The sequence below is a fragment of the Squalius cephalus genome, assembly GCF_949319135.1.
Source record: "Squalius cephalus genome assembly, chromosome: 16".
In the NCBI taxonomy this organism is placed as follows: Eukaryota; Metazoa; Chordata; class Actinopteri; order Cypriniformes; family Leuciscidae; genus Squalius; species Squalius cephalus.
The window spans coordinates 13,733,977-13,754,470 of record NC_137137.1 but is presented as its reverse complement, the minus strand read 5'-3'; the positions used below and the strand labels follow the sequence as shown (position 1 = coordinate 13,754,470).

General features: G+C 38.4%; 2 protein-coding genes across 3 annotated transcripts; one reads left to right on the top strand and one right to left on the bottom strand.

Annotated features, from left to right (window-relative positions):
- Positions 1–863: 863 nt before the first annotated feature.
- amigo1 (adhesion molecule with Ig-like domain 1) lies at positions 864–8,076 on the top strand. The gene is made up of 2 exons (XM_079897031.1): positions 864–1,065; positions 2,909–8,076. The coding sequence occupies exon 2, from the start codon at positions 3,003–3,005 to the stop codon at positions 4,515–4,517; it is 1,515 nt and encodes a 504-aa protein (XP_079753157.1). The 5' UTR covers positions 864–1,065; positions 2,909–3,002; the 3' UTR covers positions 4,518–8,076.
- A 293-nt stretch (positions 8,077–8,369) lies between these two features.
- Positions 8,370–20,096, bottom strand: atxn7l2b (ataxin 7-like 2b). Of its 2 annotated transcripts, none has more exons than XM_079897029.1 (10): positions 19,883–20,096; positions 17,527–17,595; positions 17,108–17,405; positions 16,856–17,028; positions 15,938–16,020; positions 15,621–15,832; positions 15,304–15,472; positions 15,001–15,122; positions 10,222–10,975; positions 8,370–9,145 (listed from the first exon to the last, which is right to left on the bottom strand). In XM_079897029.1, the coding sequence occupies exons 1-10, from the start codon at positions 20,034–20,036 to the stop codon at positions 9,128–9,130; spliced, it is 2,052 nt and encodes a 683-aa protein (XP_079753155.1). In that variant the 5' UTR covers positions 20,037–20,096; the 3' UTR covers positions 8,370–9,127. The 2 variants fall into 2 exon arrangements, with proteins under 2 accessions (XP_079753155.1, XP_079753156.1); XM_079897030.1 differs by lacking the exon at positions 19,883–20,096 and adding an exon at positions 19,520–19,592.
- Positions 20,097–20,494: the final 398 nt, after the last annotated feature.

Sequence of the window (20,494 nt, the reverse complement as noted above, 5' to 3'; positions counted from 1 at the left end):
CTCCTTTCGTTCAGTCAGGACTTGGCCTATACCTCTTCAAATCTGAGTAATTTCTTGAATTATGTTAAATTAAAGCTACACTGTGTAATTTTTTAAGTTGATTCTTAGCAAAAAAAACACTTTGTTCTTTCAAAATGATATGTGCTCATTAATGTATAATTACTTCTACCAACTAATCAAGTATTCTCGTAAGCGTAGAATCTGCCATTTAGAATACATACGAGCGAGTCGCTCTAATGGCGGCAGCCATGTTGAGCCTCCATCTTGAAAATACATTAGCCAAAGAGGGACATATCTGGAAATTCAAGCTTCGCCTTTCACGTTTTTACACTCAGTGGCACCGTGACGAATGCGAGGGGGAGATTACTCGCGACTGCCGGCAGATTTGTAATAATACGGCCACAGTAAGAGTTAAAACACCTGAGGGGCTAGAAAGTAATATTCAGTTGGTAGTCATAAACAGTTTCACCGCTAGATGGGAGAAAATCCTACACAGTGTAGCTTTAAATGAATGTCATTAAGAACATTAATGATATCATTAATGATAATAAATAAATAAATAGGCCTAGCTGGCAGCTTTCTCGTTGACTAACCGAAAAACATTTGACTTATTTGACTTTTGTTTTGTTTTTTTGTTTCCCGCCCGTTACGATTTTGACCAGGAATTATATTTTCCTTTTTTTTTATTAAAGAAAAAATGTAATTATTTTAAATTAAATAGTCTACATGTGCTCACAAATGTTACAATCAAATGTAGTCTACTCAAAACGAGAACACGCCGCCACCAGCCAGTGAGCCTGTAAGATGGACCTCGGATGCTTCGCCAATGCGGACACAGACTCCGTTGTGTGTGTGTGTGTGTGTGCCTGCGCAGGTCTGCTCATGCGCCCATGAGGAGATGCTGCTGCTGCTGCTGATGATGATGATGATGATCAGAGGTGTGTGCGCTGCGGCGGGCTTATTTACACCCGTTCAGGCACACTGCATCAAAGAAAAACTCTGGTGCTCCATAGGAAATGGACTTTCTAAAGGGATTCATGTTTCTCTGCGGTGATACATCTCGAGGTTAGTACTGAGATATGGCGTTAAGTGAGTCTATTTCTTTACGTAATCTTATTCCTGCCCATGTTATTCTCTATCGGTGTGTCTGCCAAAATGTTCGCTCTGCGCCCGAGCTCGAAACGTTTTATTTTCAGTCTCTCTTAAGACTACACGTCTACACCTCTTCCTAGTCGTTTCCGTTGTTTATTCCTTTAAACGGGTGAAAAGAGACAATGTTTTTCTTTGAAATTACATTTTTAGGCACAACAGTATGCAGGTAGGCTAATATATTTATGCAGGTTTTTTTTGTTTGTTTGTTTTTGTAGGCTACTGTATTTTTTATTTTTTTTTTTTTTTTTTATCCCATTAAAATAACGGGTTTTACTGCATGCATACGTTGGTAAATGGTGCAATGCTACACCATGTTGAGTCCGGAGAGGCCATAAAACAGAAATCTTAACATTTACAACGAGTTTTGCCTTGGAGCGTTTGTCAAATTAGCCTTTTTATTGGCATGACAAAATGAAAAAATGAACAAATAAATAAACGAATTGCTGTTTAGATTCCGCCATGTGCGCCTATACTCTTATTTGAATGAATAGATCAGAGCTTGTTTGTAAACCTATGCGCATGCATTAGGTTGAGCGCGCGCTTGTCCTGACAATACTCTTCACATTCATTCATTTTATCTTAACCCGTTCGGCCCCGAATTATGTTCCAAGGGACACAAAACAAGACCGTGCTTTATATCTATTTAAAAACCTTGTTGGAAAATCCTAGTTGCTGTTCATCATAGGGCAAGCTAGCTCCTTGACAAGCTACCATGTAACAAGCATAGTTTTACTACCTTATGACCAGATGGTAGCTGGTTTGTTGCTGATCCAAGACTCTATGCCAGCTTGGAGCAGTTAATGACGAGCTTTTTCCAGATAACATGTTCTAAAAGCCCAGTTACTAACATTAACGCAGCCATAGAGCCAAAAAAAAAAAAAAAAAAAAAAGAAGAAGAAAAAAGATAATGATCACGCATGCTTTGATAATGGATGTTGGATATGGTTCTGAAAGGTTCAGGGATCAGGTAAAAGCCTATTCTAAAATAACATAAAATAAAATTCATTTTCTATTGAAATTAAATAGGCCTATATTAAATACATTGACATTCAAAACGGTATAAAATTTGATTTTATATAAATAAAAATGTTGATTTTGAATTTCTTTTTTGAAAAGATTTTTGAAAAAAAATCTTAACTAGCACAGAAACAAACAATAAATGTCACTTACATGGCCACGCATGGATGGTTCATTTGGATGGTCCTCTCAAACCTGCACCTTTTGGGTGACCAGCTCACAGTGCCACACCACCCACATCTTTGGCATGTTTCCAGAGAGACATACAAGTCGAATGCTAGTGCATAAACATTGTAATTCAGTAGCTTACGTCTGTTGCTTTTTATTTATTTTTTTACAGGCAATGTTTTTGAATACAAAATATCCATTTGATAACTTTTCAGCCATGATCTGCAGATAATCTGAATAAATTTTGGTTAAGATTAGACATATAAACATTCATGTCAGTATACCTTATTTTTTAAATGAGACCCAATGGGATATCACAATGAACATCAAATGAAAGAATTCAGAGTAAATTATTTAAAGTCTTATTTAAATATAGTAGTTTAAAAATATAAGTTCATAAATGAGTTAAGCATATACTTAATAACAATTTAAAAATTCTTTGATCTGATTTCTAAATGACGAAAAGAAAATACTAAATTGAAATGGGCACTGGGTCTGAACAGGTTAACATTTTGAGGCAATTCTGTTTTTAAAAAAGTAAACATTCTTGTTTCTTTTTTTTTTCTTCTAGCTCTAAATTTGCCTTATCAGTCCCACAGGCTGTTCTTCCAAACAGTGTGGAAAGGATTTAAACAGCCGCATTACTGAAGAGGATTTTATGACTTATGCAACATCTACATTTTAACTGCGTGTCAGAAATGCCCCCTTCTATTAAGAGGTGCATCAGGCGGGCTGTCTGCTTGTCCTTTATTCTTGCACTGATCCCCAGGACCAGAGGATCGACGCTGAATTGTCACAAAATGTGCATTTGCGCCAGTAACATTGTCAGCTGCTCCAAGATGAACCTGACGATGATTCCATCCGACCTGCCCAGCTACACAGCCGTGCTTGACATTAGTTTTAATGACATAACTGGACTGCGCGCACAATGGACCAAGCACAAACTCCCCGAACTCCACAACCTCTTGCTCAGCCACAACGGTTTGTCGTTCCTCTCTTCGGAGGCGTTCGTATTCGTAAAGCAGCTGCGCTACTTGGATCTGTCGTCAAATAATCTGCGACAGCTAGACGAGTTCATTTTCGAGCCACTGATACATCTGGAGGTTCTGCTGCTCTACAACAATCACATCTCACAGATCGACCGCACGGCGTTCTTGGGCCTCAGCAGCCTGCAGAAACTCTACCTGAGCCAGAACCATGTGTCCCGCTTCCCCCTGGAGCTCGTCAAGGACAAGAACCGACTGGACAAGCTGAGCCTGTTGGACTTGTCTTCCAATCGGATCAAAGTTCTCCCTATTCATGACCTCCAGGTGCTGCCGGCCTGGCTCAAGAACGGGCTGTACTTCCACAACAACTCCCTCATCTGCGACTGCGAGCTGTACAGTTTGATGGCTCACTGGTATATCCGAAGACTCAATTCTGCACTGGACTTCAAGGACGACCACACCTGTGTTTATCCCGGCCCGGATAAACGGGTGCTGCGTTTGTTCGATCTCAACACTCATATGAACTGCAGCACGTTTAAAGAAACCGACGAAGAAGCTTATTTGGAGCAGACGCTCATCCTTGGCTGTGACACCCGGCATCGGGACATGTCAAAGACCTGGATGCTACCTGGAAATGTAGTGTTATCTCCTGGCAATAACCACAGCGCTGTGGTTCTCGCAGACGGCAGCCTAGAGATAAAATCAATACGACCTGAGGACTCAGGTGTGTACACTTGCTTCGCCGTGAGTGAATACCTCAACGAAACGCTCTACGTGGTGGTCAAAGTCTACAACTTCACCCTCAGTGGAAACGGTGACAGCCTCAACACTGCTTACACCACTTTGGTGGGCTGCTTGGCTAGCGTGGTCCTGGTTCTTATCTATCTGTACCTGACGCCCTGTCGCTGCTTCTGCTGTCCCGACCAGGGCAAATCGAAGAACAATCATGAAGACAGTATCCACTCCTCCATGCTCAGCGTCACCCCCACGCACGACGATATGGCAACCAAAGCAGAGCTCAACAGGCATGTGGCCTTCATAGACCCAAAGGACCTGCAGGGACAGAACGGAAAAGTGAATCCTAATGGAGAGGAAGAGGTAGATGAGGAGGCCATGCAAGGAAAAGGAAAGCGGAAGAAATCGGTGGCAGACTCAATTAGTTCGGTCTTTTCTGATACTCCCATTGTAGTCTGAGGGAGGATGTGTATTTTTGGCTGGAGACAGTTCATTGTTGTGACTTTCTCGGACAAAGAGACTGAAGTACACTTTGCCATCCTCAGTGTTTGGCTGTTTCTGCAAAACCTTTCCAGCATTTTAATCTGTAGCACTTAAGTATATACTGTGAAAAGGTCTTGCCATATTAGTGGAATCTAAACTTGGAGTGTTTAGATGTTTCTGTGAGTATAGGCCGACTAAGTGTGACTAGAGATAGTCTTGGTAAACATCACATGCAATCTGCAATTTCCCAATGATCAAGCTAGGAGGCTAGATTGAGAAACATTACAACATTAAGACATCCACTATATAATCACGTCATAAGCATGAGCTTTGCAGACTGCTAATGTCAAGAAGAATATAGCATAGAATGAAGCCCTTGTAGCTAATCATATTTACCACCTTTTATAACTGACTGACCTTTCCACTTTATGTAAGCCATACACAGTTGGTCATTGCAGGGGGAAAGCAATACACTATTGCATTTGATAGTACAGTCTCAAGAAAAAGATGGAAAAGTATCTGTTTCTATGGAACATTGTTAGTGTTTTTTGAATGAAAGAGTTGAACTGTGAACTGACTGAATCAGTTCCCTATATGTAAACAGGAAACACATAATTAGCTAACTAATTACTGATATATTGCTTTGGAAAAATAAAATCCTTGTCAAACTGGATTAGCTGGTTGAATCTAGACTCTTTCCATCCAATTTCATTCCAAAAAATTGATATAATTTACAGAATGTTTTATCTTTACATTTAAGTTTTTGATTCCAATAACAAAATTGTAAGAACTTACTCAATAGTTCTTATCTATATCAAACTATATGTAAATACAGTACCAATATTATTTAATTTTGGCTAACTCTCGCATAAAAATGCAGAATCTCGCATGACACCCAGAGAGTGACATATAATGCAAATGCAATCTTTTAATAGAATGGCGTGTCCCATCTGCTTGCATTCTCATCTCTAAAGCTATAATGATTTGAGCCTGGATTCATCAGCCAAAACAGTTTCGGACACTCAGACCTCTTCTCACTCTGCGTTTATTTGCACTTGTGGTGGTTGGAGTTAGTGCTGAGTCATCCATTGTCAGAATGGACGTCATTTTTTTTTTTTTTTTTTTTGAGCCCTTGAAGCACCGATGTAATATTCATCACATAAAAGCCAAACGCTGAGGGATTTTTTCAGTATTGTTTTTTTATCTTGAACCATTTGAATACATTTTCTGAATGAATTAAAATCAAGGGTGAACTCAGGTCAAAACGTGGTGATTAGTCAATCCCGCTCATGTTCTGGTATTCTAAATTATTACTTCAGGCATACAGCAGTGATCTCTAAAAGACCAATATTATATTTGCATAAACAATGCCATAGGAATCTAAATAAGAATGATATGAATCATAATGTAATGCATAAAGCTTGTCTGCTGTGCTCAAGAAAGATGTGTCTAGATCCATTCCATATGCATTTCGATTACAGCATTATTGTCCTGATGGACTTGAAAGCCATGATAAGGCTGTTCCAGAACACTGGGATGTAGGCAGTGATGTCGTAGAGAAACGTACGTGGATTTAGAACGTCCAGCGCTGTGCACACCTAGAACCCTTAATTCTGGGAATTCCACTTCCATTCTTCTGTTCCTGGAAAGAAATCGGACACATCTCACGTGTTAACCACAACCACTTTATAACATTGTTTGGTTGGGTTCAGCAGGAGCAATCTTAGTTTCCTCCGACCTCTTTCCCTAGTAACATCATAATTACATCCTGTTTTGCGAACGAGGGAGTGGGTGAAGCTATTAAATGTTTGATAGGTGGATGAACTCACAAACAGTATTATCTCAGGGAGAGGGAATGACAGATAATAGCAGCTATGGCAGACTGCAGTCATGGGCAGTTACGGTCTCTTACACGTCTCTCCAGCTGCAATCCAAAATTAGTGTTGAGGGGAGGGAAAGGCCTTACCATCACAAGCTCTGTGGGAGGAGGCCTGAGATCTCTGCGGTGCACTTGCAAAGAGACAGAAAAGCCAAGTGCTCCCGCTAAAACCACATCCAGCAGCTTTTCGCCCCCTGTCTTGTGTGTGTGTTCTTCTGAAGTGTGTCCTTGGCTATTTCGCTTCGAGCAGAGTTCTTGTGAAAGACCACTGTTCATTACTCAGCATTTGACACTACATCTGTGCTTTTTGTATGGGTAAACAGTGTTTGTTTTTACAGTGTTTATGATTGTGTCGTTTTAGGTAGCTTTTTTCCCCCCCCCCTTGAGGTTCCAAAGAGACTGAGTTCCTTGTTCTTCTGTGTATTGTTGTTCATATACAGTTGTCTAGATTCCACTTGTGACTATAGGATATTGGTAAACCTATTTTAATGACACTGACTGTAAAGGTTTTTTTTCTGTCATGTATTTTGAAATCTGATCATCTATTTGTCTAATATATGTTATTTAGGCACATAAATTGAGATTTTTTTTAGTGTCAGTAAATTAAATCTCAATGTATCGAGTACCAAATCTTTACATTCATTGTCGCATTGTTTAAATTTCTAAAGTCAACGTGAATTGCCGTCCGCAACCCATTTTACTTGTGTAATCAGATGTATTTCCAAGTGAAATGTGATATTCAACAAGAAAAAAACAATTTAGGGTGGGAAATTGATTGGATTGTGAAAAGTGGCCGTTTATAAAAGAGAATGGAGAATGGAATTTTTCTGAAAAAAATTGCCTGAATAGCTCTTTGGCTATTGGTTAAGATTATCCATTAGCCAATATTTCACAGTGACATCTGTGAAAAAAGTTGGTTCAGAGGAAGTTCAAGTTTAAGCAAAGACTTTTTTCCTTTATAAAAAATAACCAACAGATCATGCAAAATTAAACAAGAAATGTGCATTAAGAAAGTAAAAAGGGTGAGTTTTGATTTCATGTTGACTTGTAGCCTCTCAGAATGTCAAGATGGATAATATTAGAATTAATTGTGCTAATGCTGACTCTCAAAACTGTGCAAAATTAGCTTTAGTACAACTGTTCACACCAAGGACGATAACTAGTTTTAATAATTGTTTTAATTCTTTGAGAATACTGGAATCAAGATCACAACAATAACGATAACGACACTGTGGAATGATAGCGTTGGAATCACTTTCAGATTTGCTTTTTTCTCTCGATTTGATGAACGATAAAAACATTGACAGCCAATCAGAATCCGTCGGGAGGTGAGGTGGGGGGGGGGGGGGGGATTAATATAGTTATCGTTCTTGGTGTAAACGGGCCTTAAACTTGGTACTCTTAGTACTAGAGACTAGATCAAGTCCCTTCTGTCCTATGCTAACATATAGAATCTTAAAACTCTAAATTAACAGAATTCAAAACGAGTAACTACATCAATGGCATTTGATGCTACTTAGTTTTGTGAAAGTAAGTTATATTTTGAGTACATAAAAATAGAAGTAAACCAACACAAATCTACCAGAATCACAGTAATGCAGACATATCTGTACCAATTCTTAGTAAGCAAGCATCCTGATATACTTAGATTTTGCTAAAAAAAAATAAAAAATAAAAAAAGTGAATCCTAAATGGTTTGAGATCTAAAGTCTCAGCCATCATTACTAGTCTCTGAGAGCGAGAACAGAAACGTTGTCAGGTCCAGTATTAGAGCTAGAGGCATTGTTGTAAAAGCTTATTTAGTCTGAATGTCAAAAACGAGACTGATGAGTGCCGGGTGGCGTGTATTCCTGAAAACTCAAACTGATTCTGGATCAGCAGTCCACATAGACATATACCTGTGAGAAGTATTATTTATCAATAATATAAAAGTGAATAAAAATGAAATTGACTGTTTTTGCCTGTTTTTATGCTTTCCGTTTAAGCAGACATACAGAAACATGTTAGTTTACTAGCCAACACTATTTATGCATTGTGTAGTTGCAGGAACCATTAGCTTACACAATATCCACATTATATACAGAATCTTTGAACTGAGAATTTTGATGAGGGATCAGCTAAATGTATACATACAGGACATGTATTATTGACATGGTTACATGAATGGACTACTCTGAATTAAACACTTGCCCTGAGGGTGGGATGAGATGAACTTCTTGTCAGGCGTCCCACAAATACTGACTTTTTATTTTAAAAAAAAAAAAAAAAAGAGAGAGAAAACATTCACGTTGAAGTAAAAGCCCACTATCATCCACCACAACAACAAAATGTTGACCCTTTGGCATATTTGTGTAAAATGGGGGTATCTAAGTTTTTAGTGTCATCTAGTGGTGAGATGAAGCAGCTCAATTCATTAGGACCAAGACAACAGAAACACATTGGCATATTTATTTCAGAGTCTGACAGTCCGTTTAGCAGCATAAAGAAGGTCTTGAGGTATTTATATATTAATTTGCAGGTCATTCACCAATTCATTCACTCACATAGAAATTCAGTATACAAAATACAGACACACACATACATGCATGCATACAGATACATCCTCCTACGTGAACTTCAGACACTTTCACCTCATCCTGTGCATAAAGTCTGTGGCAAATACATGGCAGTAAGCCTGTGCTTCTGGAGGAGTTTAAGGCAGACTCCCTCAGTGAAGAAGCTTTGGCTGTTGGGAGAAAAGAAGAGCAGATGGTCAGGAAAAGGATCTAAATTCAGAGCCGAGACTCAACCACTGTGCTGAATTAAACCATGATGATTCATCTTAACAGACTATCAATCTGTGACTTCCAATACTTCTTGTTCTCTCTACCACGGTGTATTTTTATCCTTGCAGTGTTGAAAAAGTAAGCTTAGCCAGTTTTCTTCAACAACTTTAAAGATTTTTTTTTTGCTAACAGAGATGTCTACCAAGAGCTTGAGCTTCCTGACCACTATACATTGGCACTATTAAAACACATGCTACAACCACTTAAAGATACACTCTGTATTTGTCATCATTGAAGTGTTTGACTACAGAAATCAATAGTTGTTTTAAAATCATGTGCACTCACATTAGATGAATCATATTAGTAGCCTAATAAAAGCTATTTAATTTGGGTAATTGACAAAAATTTATTTTTTTAACCGTTTCTACCATTTCTTCAGTTTTTCACTGCATGCACAGTAAATATGATAAATAAATACAGATAATTAATAAATATTTTACATAAAATGTTGTTTAAAGTACCGGTAAGAAAGATATTCTTCTTTTATGTTCAGCAGAAGAAAGAAACTCATACAACAAATTGAGGGTGAGTAAATGTTGACAGAATTTTCATTTTTTCATTTTTACTCGCCACCCCGACTTCTTCGTCAGTGCTATCTTTGAACCTTTTACAAGTACATCATTTTTCTGTATAAAAATGTGAAACCTGAAGAAAAATAAATAAATTAAAACTAATAAATACTATATTACAAATAGTATATAAATTATAAAATAACTGCACCCCTCCACACAGTAAAATGTAAAAAAAAAAAACTACTTTTCTATTCATACTTTTAAGACATGTTTTTTTTTGATTAGAGATTCTTATGAGCCATTAAAACTAGGGAAGGCTGGATCTCCATATTTCTCCCAAAATTACGTGATGAAATTAAGACATACAGAGAAAGTAGATAATTGATACTGTCAGTGTAATTACTGAATGCACCTTCAGTTAAACATTTAGGCTTTTAAACTACTGATAAATGTGATAAACATACCGTTTGTCCAGCCAGTTTCTTTGGCAGACTGTTGGAGGTTGATCCTGGTCTGCCATCCCCACCCCAGGACACCAGGCTGGAGTGAGTCTGGGAGAGAGAGGAGAGGACATTGGGTTTAGGGGCATATGAAGTGTTTTTGGGGGGAGAGGCACCGCTGGTCTTACGTTTCCTGCCAGGCCCTTTATGCTCATTCCCAACAGCCCTTTGATTGAGTCCTGAGACCCCTCCCTTATCAGACTCTGGGGAGGGAGAAGGGGAGATGTGGGCAGGACTTTGCTTAAGCAGCCCTTTCATTTCAGGAGGGCGTGTTTTGCTGCCAGGTGAGAGAGCACCATTGAACGGGCCATGGGGTGAAGAAATGGCATTTCTGGTCAAGGAGGACTGGCGGTCTCTGTGGTGGGGGAGAAACAGGATTTTTGACTCTCCAGGCAAGTCTTTGTCCTCTTTGGGAGATTTTTGCCGTTTACTGGCTGTAGGACTCTCCTGAAGCTCCCTGAAACTCGCCTGCAAAGCCTGTTTGCTGGTCCGACCCGCAGGGTTACGTTGCCGGCCGGGGCCTGAGGGCATCTGGGCTTTCGTTGGAAGTCTGGAGGCGGCTGTTAGGTTAGTGGGCTGTGATTGTCCTGAGGTGCTTGTCCTGAGAGTAGAGGCGCTGCGGACGGGTACCGAGCCGCATGTGGCATCATGGGAATTATAAGTGTTTGTGGTGACTAGGGGTTGATGAGAGCATAGTTCTGACACCTGAGGGAGTTTCCTGCAGATAAAAGATTTTACTTACAACAAAGAAAATTCACAGGAAAAAGAACATTCCTGAACACATATTTAAAAGCAACCAATTTTCTAATTAAAATTTTAAGAAAATAAAGTACAAAAAAAAAAAAAAAAAAATTTGTAAAAAAAAAAAATAGCAAATTAATAAAATATTAAAATATTCAGAAATGTATTTTTTTATGTTGATGTAATGAAAAAATAATTGAAATAAAAAAATTAAATAAATATTAGATAAAAAATTAAACTGAAATAAGTTGAAGTACTAAAATTAAACAGTTTAAATAAAACTAAAAAATGAAAGCTATATGGAAATACTAGGAAAATATTAAGCACATAAAATGAATAAAAATAAATTCTAAAAAATAAAAGCTAATTCAAAACAGTAATAAATATTATAATAAGTATTTATTTACAGGTTTTTTTTTTCTATAAATGTATTATGCTGATGATGATGAAATGATGGTAACACTTTACTATAAGGTTCTATTAGTTAACATTAATTAAAATGAACTAACAATAAAAAGTAATTCTAAAGCATTTTTAGTTCATGTTAATTCCAACATTTCCTAATTATTAAAATCAAAAGTTGTATCTGTTAATTGATGATCCTGAGCTAACATGAACTAACAATGAACAGTTGTATTTTTATTAACGTTAACAAAGATTAACAAATGCTGTAACAATTGTATTGCTCATTGTTAGTTAATATTAGGCATTAACTAATGTTATAAAACGGTTAGTTCCAATCCTTGATTCTGATTGGTCAATAGCTGTGTTTTATTCACGATAAACCAACGCTTCACCCAACGGTTCTATGCATCACAACACAACACCCCTAGCAACCACTCTTAGCAACTTAAACACGTTTGATCTCATTGATATTGTTAACTGAAGCTATAGTAGAGTATTGTGAGAGATCGAGTAAGCGAGTGTCCCTTACAGTAGACATTGCATTTTCCTTCAGGTCAGTCCTATATTCATAATAAAAAAAAATCCGTTTGAATGTCCGCTGCGATATCTTGTCTTTTTAACAGTTAAGGGGTTTTCCTATGTAGGACCAAACCTGTAGAAATTAAAAATGAATAAATATGCAAAGAAATGTAAATAAATAAATGACTATTTATACTTTTATTTCCCTATTTATGTATAATTATATATTTTTCCACATTTATTTATTTTTTCATTTATTTATTTATGCATTTATTTATTTCCAATTTCATTTATTTTCACATTTATTTATGCATATATGTATTTATGTCTACATTTATTTATTTATACATTCATTTATACATTTATTTATTTATTCATTTATTGCTCTGTATGCTAATGAGAGGGGCGTGTTTTACCTCAGACATAGCAATCGAGCTCAGAGTGGCAGTGCTGAAGCTTTGAGGCCACAGTGACACCTTGTGGTGTGACCAAACAATACGCAAGAGGTTTGTGGACGTGACTTTACAGGTCACGCAGGAAATAAATGAGATGGGCCATATGGCCAAAATCTTATATCACGGTTTTATGTCCTTTAATATCACCCTAACTGTATGTATAGGTTTACCATACATAGGCCTACTCTTTATTCCGGACATGGCCGTAAAACATCAGCTGGTCGGGATTTCTCAAATGTCTGGTCACACATGAACAGAATCCGCTGATAACAGACACTTTGACACAGAAGCGTTTTTATGCATACGTTTTAAGCATTTTATGCCATGCATTGTAGATCCGTACACAGAAGCAAACTGCATTTTTAATGTATCTTCCAAAGCCAATGTTGATAGCAACAGAAACAAACTTTTCCATAAAGAGGTGATATTTCCTGGGGCATTTTCCATCTACGCACTGCAGATGTGGGACGTGCAGACGCTGAGCCATTTACACTGCAATTACAATTGCATAAATAATGTTATGAGATACATTTTTAATATAACATTTTGAATATTTAAATATGAAATGATAGAATCGAATAAATTATACGTTTAAATATGAAACTAAAACAGTAGGTGGTGCCAAGCCACCGTCTTAACGAGTGAGTTCAATCATTAACTCAGACGATTCGTTCAAAAAGGCTACTGATTGATCAGTTAAAATTAAGAACGTATAGGCTACATGAAAATACATATAGCCAACTATTTGATAAGGTTTTAAAAAATGCCCCAGGAAATCAATTTATAGCGGAAATATCACCTCTTTATGGAAAAGTTTGTTTCTGTTGCTGTCAACATTGGCTTTGGAAGATACATTGAAAATGCAGTTTGCTTCTGTGTATGGATCTACAATGCATGGCATAAAATGTGGTTAATAGTGGATCATTTGACGCGCTTCTGTGTCAAAGTGTCTGTTATCAGCGGATTCTGTTCATGTGTGACCAGACATTTGAGAAATCCTGACCAGCTGATGTTTTACGGCCATGTCCGGAATAAAGAGTAAGCTTATGTATGGTAAACCTATACATACAGTTAGGGTTATATTAAAGGACATATATAAGTGATATAAGATTTTGGCCATATTGCCAATCTCTAAGTCATTTATTTCCTGCGTGACCTGTAAAGTCATGTCCACAAACCTCTTGCGTATTGTTTGGTCACACCACAAGGTGTCACTGTGGCCTCAAAGCTTCAGCACTGCCACTCTGAGCTCGATTGCTATGTCTGAGGTAAAACACGCCCCCCTCATTAGCATACAGAGAAATAAATGAATAAATAAATAAATGTATAAATAAATAAATGTAGACATAAATACATATATACATAAATAAATGTGAAAATAAATGAAAGTGGAAATAAATGCATAAATAAAATGAAAAAATAAATGTGGAAAAATATATAATTATACATAAATAGGGAAATAAAAGTATAAATAGTCATTTATTTTTGTTTTTTTTACATTTCTTTGCATATTTATTTATGTATTCATTTTTAATTTCTGCAGGTTTGGTCCTCCATATTTTCCCGCGCCTATAGTCATGTGTCAGTTGCGTCTTCCTTCTCCGTGATCACAGGTTTGAGTCCTTTAAAGGAATACTCCACCGTGTTTTCATATTAAACTATGTTTTTCCCTTAACTAAGACGAGTTGATACATACCTCTCTCGTCTCAGTGCGTGCACTTAATCGCTCAGGCGCGCGGTGACACTTTGAAAGCCTTGGCGGAGTAATATCTTCACTCGTGAAAAGTCCTCTCACCGGCCCCCGCTCCCTCTAGCGAAGATATTACTGCGCCAAGACGAAGTGCTTACAAGCACTTGCAATGGTATTCCGCCATACAATATAGTTATCCATTTTACACGCTTAGAAAAGCGCAACGTTTTGTTTTGTGTCACCGTCCTAGGTCGAGTTACACTACGCGAGTAACTGTATTTAAATAGGGAAAACGTGGAGGTGTTTGGTTGTTTCTCTGCTTGGCCCATATTGAATGAACTGGGCTTTCAAAGTGTCACCGCGCGCCTGAGCGATTAAGTGCACGCACTGAGATGAGAGAGGTATGTATCAACTCGTCTTAGTTAAGGGAAAAACATAGTTTAATATGAAAACACGGTGGAGTATTCCTTTAAGTGTAAAAGTCTTCTCTACTGACTGACTCACTCATAAAGACAGTCTTTGCCGCCATCTATTGGCGAAATAATGTAATGTAACTTCCGTTGCTGTTTATGGTCAGGGACTATTTTTTCCAGCGGAAGGAAGGCTTTTAGTGATTTTACTTCATGTACATATTTTTCGGCTTTAATATTTGTATTGTGTGGTATCGAGGCTAGTGCTGTATCATGAATAAGTCACGGCTGAAGGGGTTGCAGGCACGACTTGTTCACAATACAGCACAGCCTCTCATACCTTATTGCTTACTTAACTAATGGGACCTTATTGTAAAGTGTTACCAAAATGACATTGAATTAAATAAGGAAAATACAAAAGAAGAAGGATTTCTCGGATTTTCTCGGCTCGGTGTTGAAAACACACAAAATAAGCATTATGAATGTCACAAGGACATCAGCCTGATGTTGTAAAGCATCTTACTTCCACAGATAAGTGCTGAGGTGTTGCTCCATCATGACACTGAAAGCTGACCGCAGGTGGAGCAGCCTTCGGTCGAACGCTAAGACACTACGGCCAAGTACACGTGCCCCGAAGGTGCAAAGCTGGGTAAAACGTAAGAGAGGGGACAAACATGGGTTCATTTTTCTCCAAATGTGATATTATGAAATGAAACTATGCATTTTGTGTAACATTTGTTATCAACACCCTCTTACATTAAGATTTTGTGGGATTTGTAGCAGTTTAAAAAACTGCTTAAATGTAGATATGAAGGGAAAGACTTACACCCAGGGGCTTGGGGTGCAAGGTACTAGCTGGCAGATGAGCAAATTCCTCACGGTTCTCCCCATCACTCTCCTCACTGGAGAGACCGGCTGAGAGAGATTCCACCTGCATTTCCTCACAGCGCATCACATCCTTCATCTCTACAACACCCTCTGATGGATTCACGGACCTGTAAACACACGTTCAGATAAATGTCCTGTCCACGTATCGTATAAGCTTGAAAGCTTCAGTCTCCATTCACTGAAATTCACTTTCTTGCTCATTTTACCAGGTACACTGGAATATTTTTAATCACAGGAAGCAGCAGAAGTATAGACCTGAGAATAGAAGAGTTAGTCATTTGGCTTTTGTAGTGCAGAGGCCCAATCTGATACGCAGGGGTCTCATGGTGGACAGAGCCTCCATCGGGGACCTCTCTGGATAGAGGGGGGCGCTCTCGAGACTTTGAGCTCATCTTCAGCTCCATCACAAGTTGGTCAAAGGGTTTATGCCTCCCTACAACCTGCCGTCGTTGATGGATGGAGTGAATCTGCGGCAGAGGAAATAAAATAGAAATGACAGCTAGAGTTGAAAGCAAAAGCACTCAAATACGTATGTTAGTGTGCTTTTTTCTGTATATTGACTATATGCTCACATTACAGGTCAGCAGTCTGGTGCACAGTTTCTTTCTTTCAGGATCCATCACTCCACAGTGCTTGTCAAAGTCACATTCTTTCTCTGAAATAAACAAATTGGTTTCAACAAGATGAATCAACGTTTCAAGCAAAGCAACCACTGTAACCAAGTAGATCTGAAATGTTTAGAACAAGTAAAATACAGTCAGGGTATGTTTTAACACTGAATAAATAATCATTTATGCATCAATATAACAATACATACTAATGAAAAAATATTGTCTACCTTTGAAAAGTCTGGGGTCAGTATTTTATTTTTATTTTATTTTTTGAAAGAAATTGATCATTTTATTCAGCAAGGACACAATTCATTTATAATGTTACAAAATTTCAATTTCAAACAAATGCTGTTTTTTACTTTCGATTTATCAATTTTTCCACAAACATATTAAACAGCACAACTGTTTTCAACATTGATAAAAATAAGAAACGTTTCTTGAGCATCAAATCAGTATATTAGAATGATTTCTGAAGGACCATGTGAGTATTGATGCTGAAAATTCAGCTTTTCTATCTAGAAGAATAAATCTTTTTTTAAATATTTTTAAATAGAAAATGGTTATTTTAAATTGTATTAATATTACTGTTTTTGCTTTGATCAAATGAAATCAGCCCTGGTGAGCATAAAAACATGAAAAAAACTTTTGATTGGTAGTGCATATTTTTACTAAAATATTTTAATTAAACGTAATGTTTCATGATCATTCCAACGATGACAAACGATAATTAATTTACAAGGAATATATTTAAGCAGATTCTGAATCAATTTAAATGGAGCATTTGAACAGATTCACAGAACTAACATAATTAAAACTCAATTTTGCTACTGAAGCTTAAATCGGATAAAAAGAATATTATGGGTTGCATCAAAGACGTACTAAGGACTTTCTTGTAGGTTCTGCTGTATGTTTTTGGTCCGTGCAGGTAGGCGTGTGAATCCAAACTCTTCTGGATTGGTTTCTCGGCTGATGGAGGTGCTTTTTTTGGTGGGGTGGGCAAATGTGGAGGTGATGGAGGGGTTCCATGGGAAATTTTATCCACATGCTGAAGACTGGAACATAAACGAGATGACACTGAAATAAACAGTGGATGAGTAATATCAAGTTAAACTGAACTTTACTCCTTCTCACCTGGGTCCCTCGCGCTGTGGTTTGGAACGTCTCTGGTGCGGAGAATGAGGTGGTGGGACTCGTGGGGGTCCAGCCCCATGGTGCCTGCTGTCTTGACTCTCACAGGGGCTGCAGTGTTGGGAGGGGGGTGTCCCATGTTGGGGTCGGTCAGGAGAGCAGTTTGATGGCTTGCTGAAGGGGCCATGCCGTCGCTCACAATGCTTCTCAAAAGCCTGTGGCTTCACGACCTGCCCACAGTGGCTGCACACCACCAGGAAGAAGTCATCATGTGCTGGGCAGTGGCCATATATCGACATGTCTGTGAGGGGAAGAACATTTTTCTTTTTTACGCATGGCAAGATTTTACTTTGAATGTCAAGATCTTGTAATTCGTCATCAATGCAATCTGTTAATCACAAGCCTAACAAACTCTTCCTCACCTTCTTTCTTGAGAGTCATAGTTTCCATCCGTTTCTTCACATTTTTGCTGCACTCTTCCAGAGAGGACCCTAAAAGAGGCAGTGAAACAAACAGACCATCAAAGCAGGAAATGAAACCTCAAAGTACATTTGAATTAAGCGTCTCCTCTCTGGTCAGCGGTTCTCAACTCCAGATGGATGGATGGATGGATGAATTTGATTTGATGAATTTGAACCGGTTTTAACCAGTCTATGATTTTTACACTTTAAAAAATGTGTTTCTGTCCTGTTTACCAGCATTAAAATGTCTCTGCCTTCACAGAGAGATCATTGGTACTGTACTATCATACTTCATATTCAGTCATATTATTTATCTGACGCTATCAGATGACGTTTTGAAACCCAGTGTTGACGTGGGTGTGGTGACATTGGTTTAGCCTACATGTTGTTGGTCTACATCACAGGTGTCAAACTCAGTTCCTGGAGGGCCACAGCCCTACACAGTTTTGTTCCAACCCTGCTTCAACACACACACACCAGCAGTTATCAAATAAGCCTGAAGGACTTGATTAGCTGATCAGGTGTGTTTAATTAGGGTTGAAGCTAAACTCTTTTCCAAGCCATTTTTGTAGCGATTTAGGCTAATTAAAGGAGAACTCCAGTCAATTTTAACATTGAACTCATTTTTTTGTAAATTTGGAGTGCTGTCAGTACAGAGAACAACAACAAAAATCGGTGTTGCCTACACCGTGTTATCCTCTTTTTAAAATTTGCACCCTGTTGACTTCAATGGGGCAAATTTTAAACCTGCTTTTAGCCTCTTAACATCCTTGATGTGTCATTACAAGTGCCCAGCCATGTGAGTGATTCCTTCAGAGTGAACACGGGTGAATCTGACTGCAGTAGATGTGAAAGATATGAATAAAAATTATGTTATTTCAGCCAGCGCTCATACCTGTATTTACATCCTGTTTTCGGTTGAAGTCCGAAGTAGTCGATTGTCGAGTTCGGGTGCATGATCGTACGTACTAAACCTATGCGCGTGAACTCGACAATCGATTACTGTGGACTTCAACCGAAAACAGGATGTAAATACAGGTATGAGCGCTGGCTGAAATAACATAATTTTTATTCATATCTTTCACATCTACTGCAGTCAGATTCACCCGTGTTCACTCTGAAGGAATCACTCACATGGCTGGGCACTTGTAATGACACATCAAGGATGTTAAGAGGCTAAAAGCAGGTTTAAAACTTGCCCCATTGAAGTCAACAGGGTGCAAATTTTAAAAAGAGGATAACACGGTGTAGGCAACACCGATTTTTGTCGTTGTTCTCTGTACTGACAGCACTCCAAATTTACAAAAAATGAGCTCAATGTTAAAATTGACCGGAGTTCTCCTTTAAGTAGAATTATTTAATACAACATTATTCAGCTCCAACTGTAACATGTTAAGATGGGCAATTGGACTTCCAATGTGGGCTGTACAACTGTGAAAGTGGTTGAGGTCAAGCTCAGGATGGGGTCATTCCTGTGCTGTTCTCTTGAAAGTTTGCTGAGGCCCCCCAGTTGAGAACCACTGCCTTATACACATCTATCAAATATCAAAGCAACAGTGCTGAATGTTCCCATTTCTAATGGCCACAGCTCAATGCATCCATTAATGTGGGTCATTCCCATTATATAAACCATATACATGAGAAATGCCATTCTTATTTTTTTAATCAGCTGATCAGTGCGACAAATGATGAGAGACCATCTCAATGTTCTATACATAGAAGTAATGTAAAGAAAAGTGAGAGCAAGGGCAGTTTGATGTGAAGATGCAACTGACACCGTTCCTGGCAATTATAAAAGGAAATATCAGCCCAGCGTTTCATCATGATACTAACACTGCATGTGCATAATGATATGTTCTCGCGGCGACGAGAACAACTATAAATCTGGAAATGTGAAAATGGATTAAGAGGTTTATTTATCTTGATAGTTTAGTGGCCAGAGACTCGTCTCCACCTTCACTTCCCGTCGCGCTGGCTGTCAGATTCACATTAGATGACATACTGAGCCGCATCTTCTGTCTTTAAACCTCAAACCAACACGACAACATATAAAATCAATTCAGGCACATTACAATCACATTTTCAAGAATATACATTTTAGGAAAGGAATATTCATCGGCTAAACGGAGCGCTAGGACCTGGGAGATTTTCCGAAAGTACCGTGTCGGGCTGCAACCCGTTCGGCGCTAGGACCCGGCGGGGCCTTTGTTTGGGTCGTGGTGGCCGGGGTTTGCTCTTTTCAAACAAATCCATTTCCTGTGCTCCCTCGAAGCGATTACAACCGAAAGTATTGAAAGCTCGACGTTGTTTTACTCACCGTCCAATGTAGATACGTTCGCTTTGTCGATCCAAGCGGTCCAGCTTTGCCCCACAAAGTCAAGGATGGAAATTCGCCGATCTAGGGCAGCCATTACCGTTTTAGCGCGTGCACGACCCGCCATCATCACGACGGGAGCGCAATGCGACGTCATCTTGCGCGCTCACGGCGGATTACCGTAGCGATGGGAAGTCGGCTCAAGCTAACGTTAGTTGGTTTCAAAGAACGACGTCCCAAACAATATCACACACAGGCACATATTGCTTTTGCTGTTAACTTTATTGCTTCGTATGCGTGCTGCTAAAACTAGGAAATGTTTCCATATTCAAATTAGCCATGGTTGATTAAATATGCACTCATTTGTATGGATTTCAAACACAGGCACCTGAACATTCGATAAAGCCAGGTTCAAAATTCTTGTTTAATTTTGCTTACATTAGAATTTAGAATTGAAGCTTTTTTTTTTGTGCCTGTGGTGTTACCTTAAAGTAATGTTTTCCCATCAGTCAAACGCTTTACTACTATATTAGCTCAGAAAGAGACAACTTGTTGAATCGATACCATAGATAGACTGTAAAAAATAGATTTTACATTTCGTCTAATGAAGAAGAT

Coding starts and splice junctions, on each gene's coding strand:
- amigo1 (XM_079897031.1), top strand. CDS start 3,003: ATGCAACATCTACATTTTAACTGCGTGTCAGAAATGCCCCCTTCTATT.
- atxn7l2b (XM_079897029.1), bottom strand. CDS start 20,036: ATGACGTCGCATTGCGCTCCCGTCGTGATGATGGCGGGTCGTGCACGC. Junction 17,596..19,882: donor GAACGTATCTACATTGGACG/GTGAGTAAAACA, acceptor TGCCTCTTTTAG/GGTCCTCTCTGGAAGAGTGC. Junction 15,473..15,620: donor ACTAACTCTTCTATTCTCAG/GTCTATACTTCT, acceptor GTGTGTTTACAG/GTCCGTGAATCCATCAGAGG.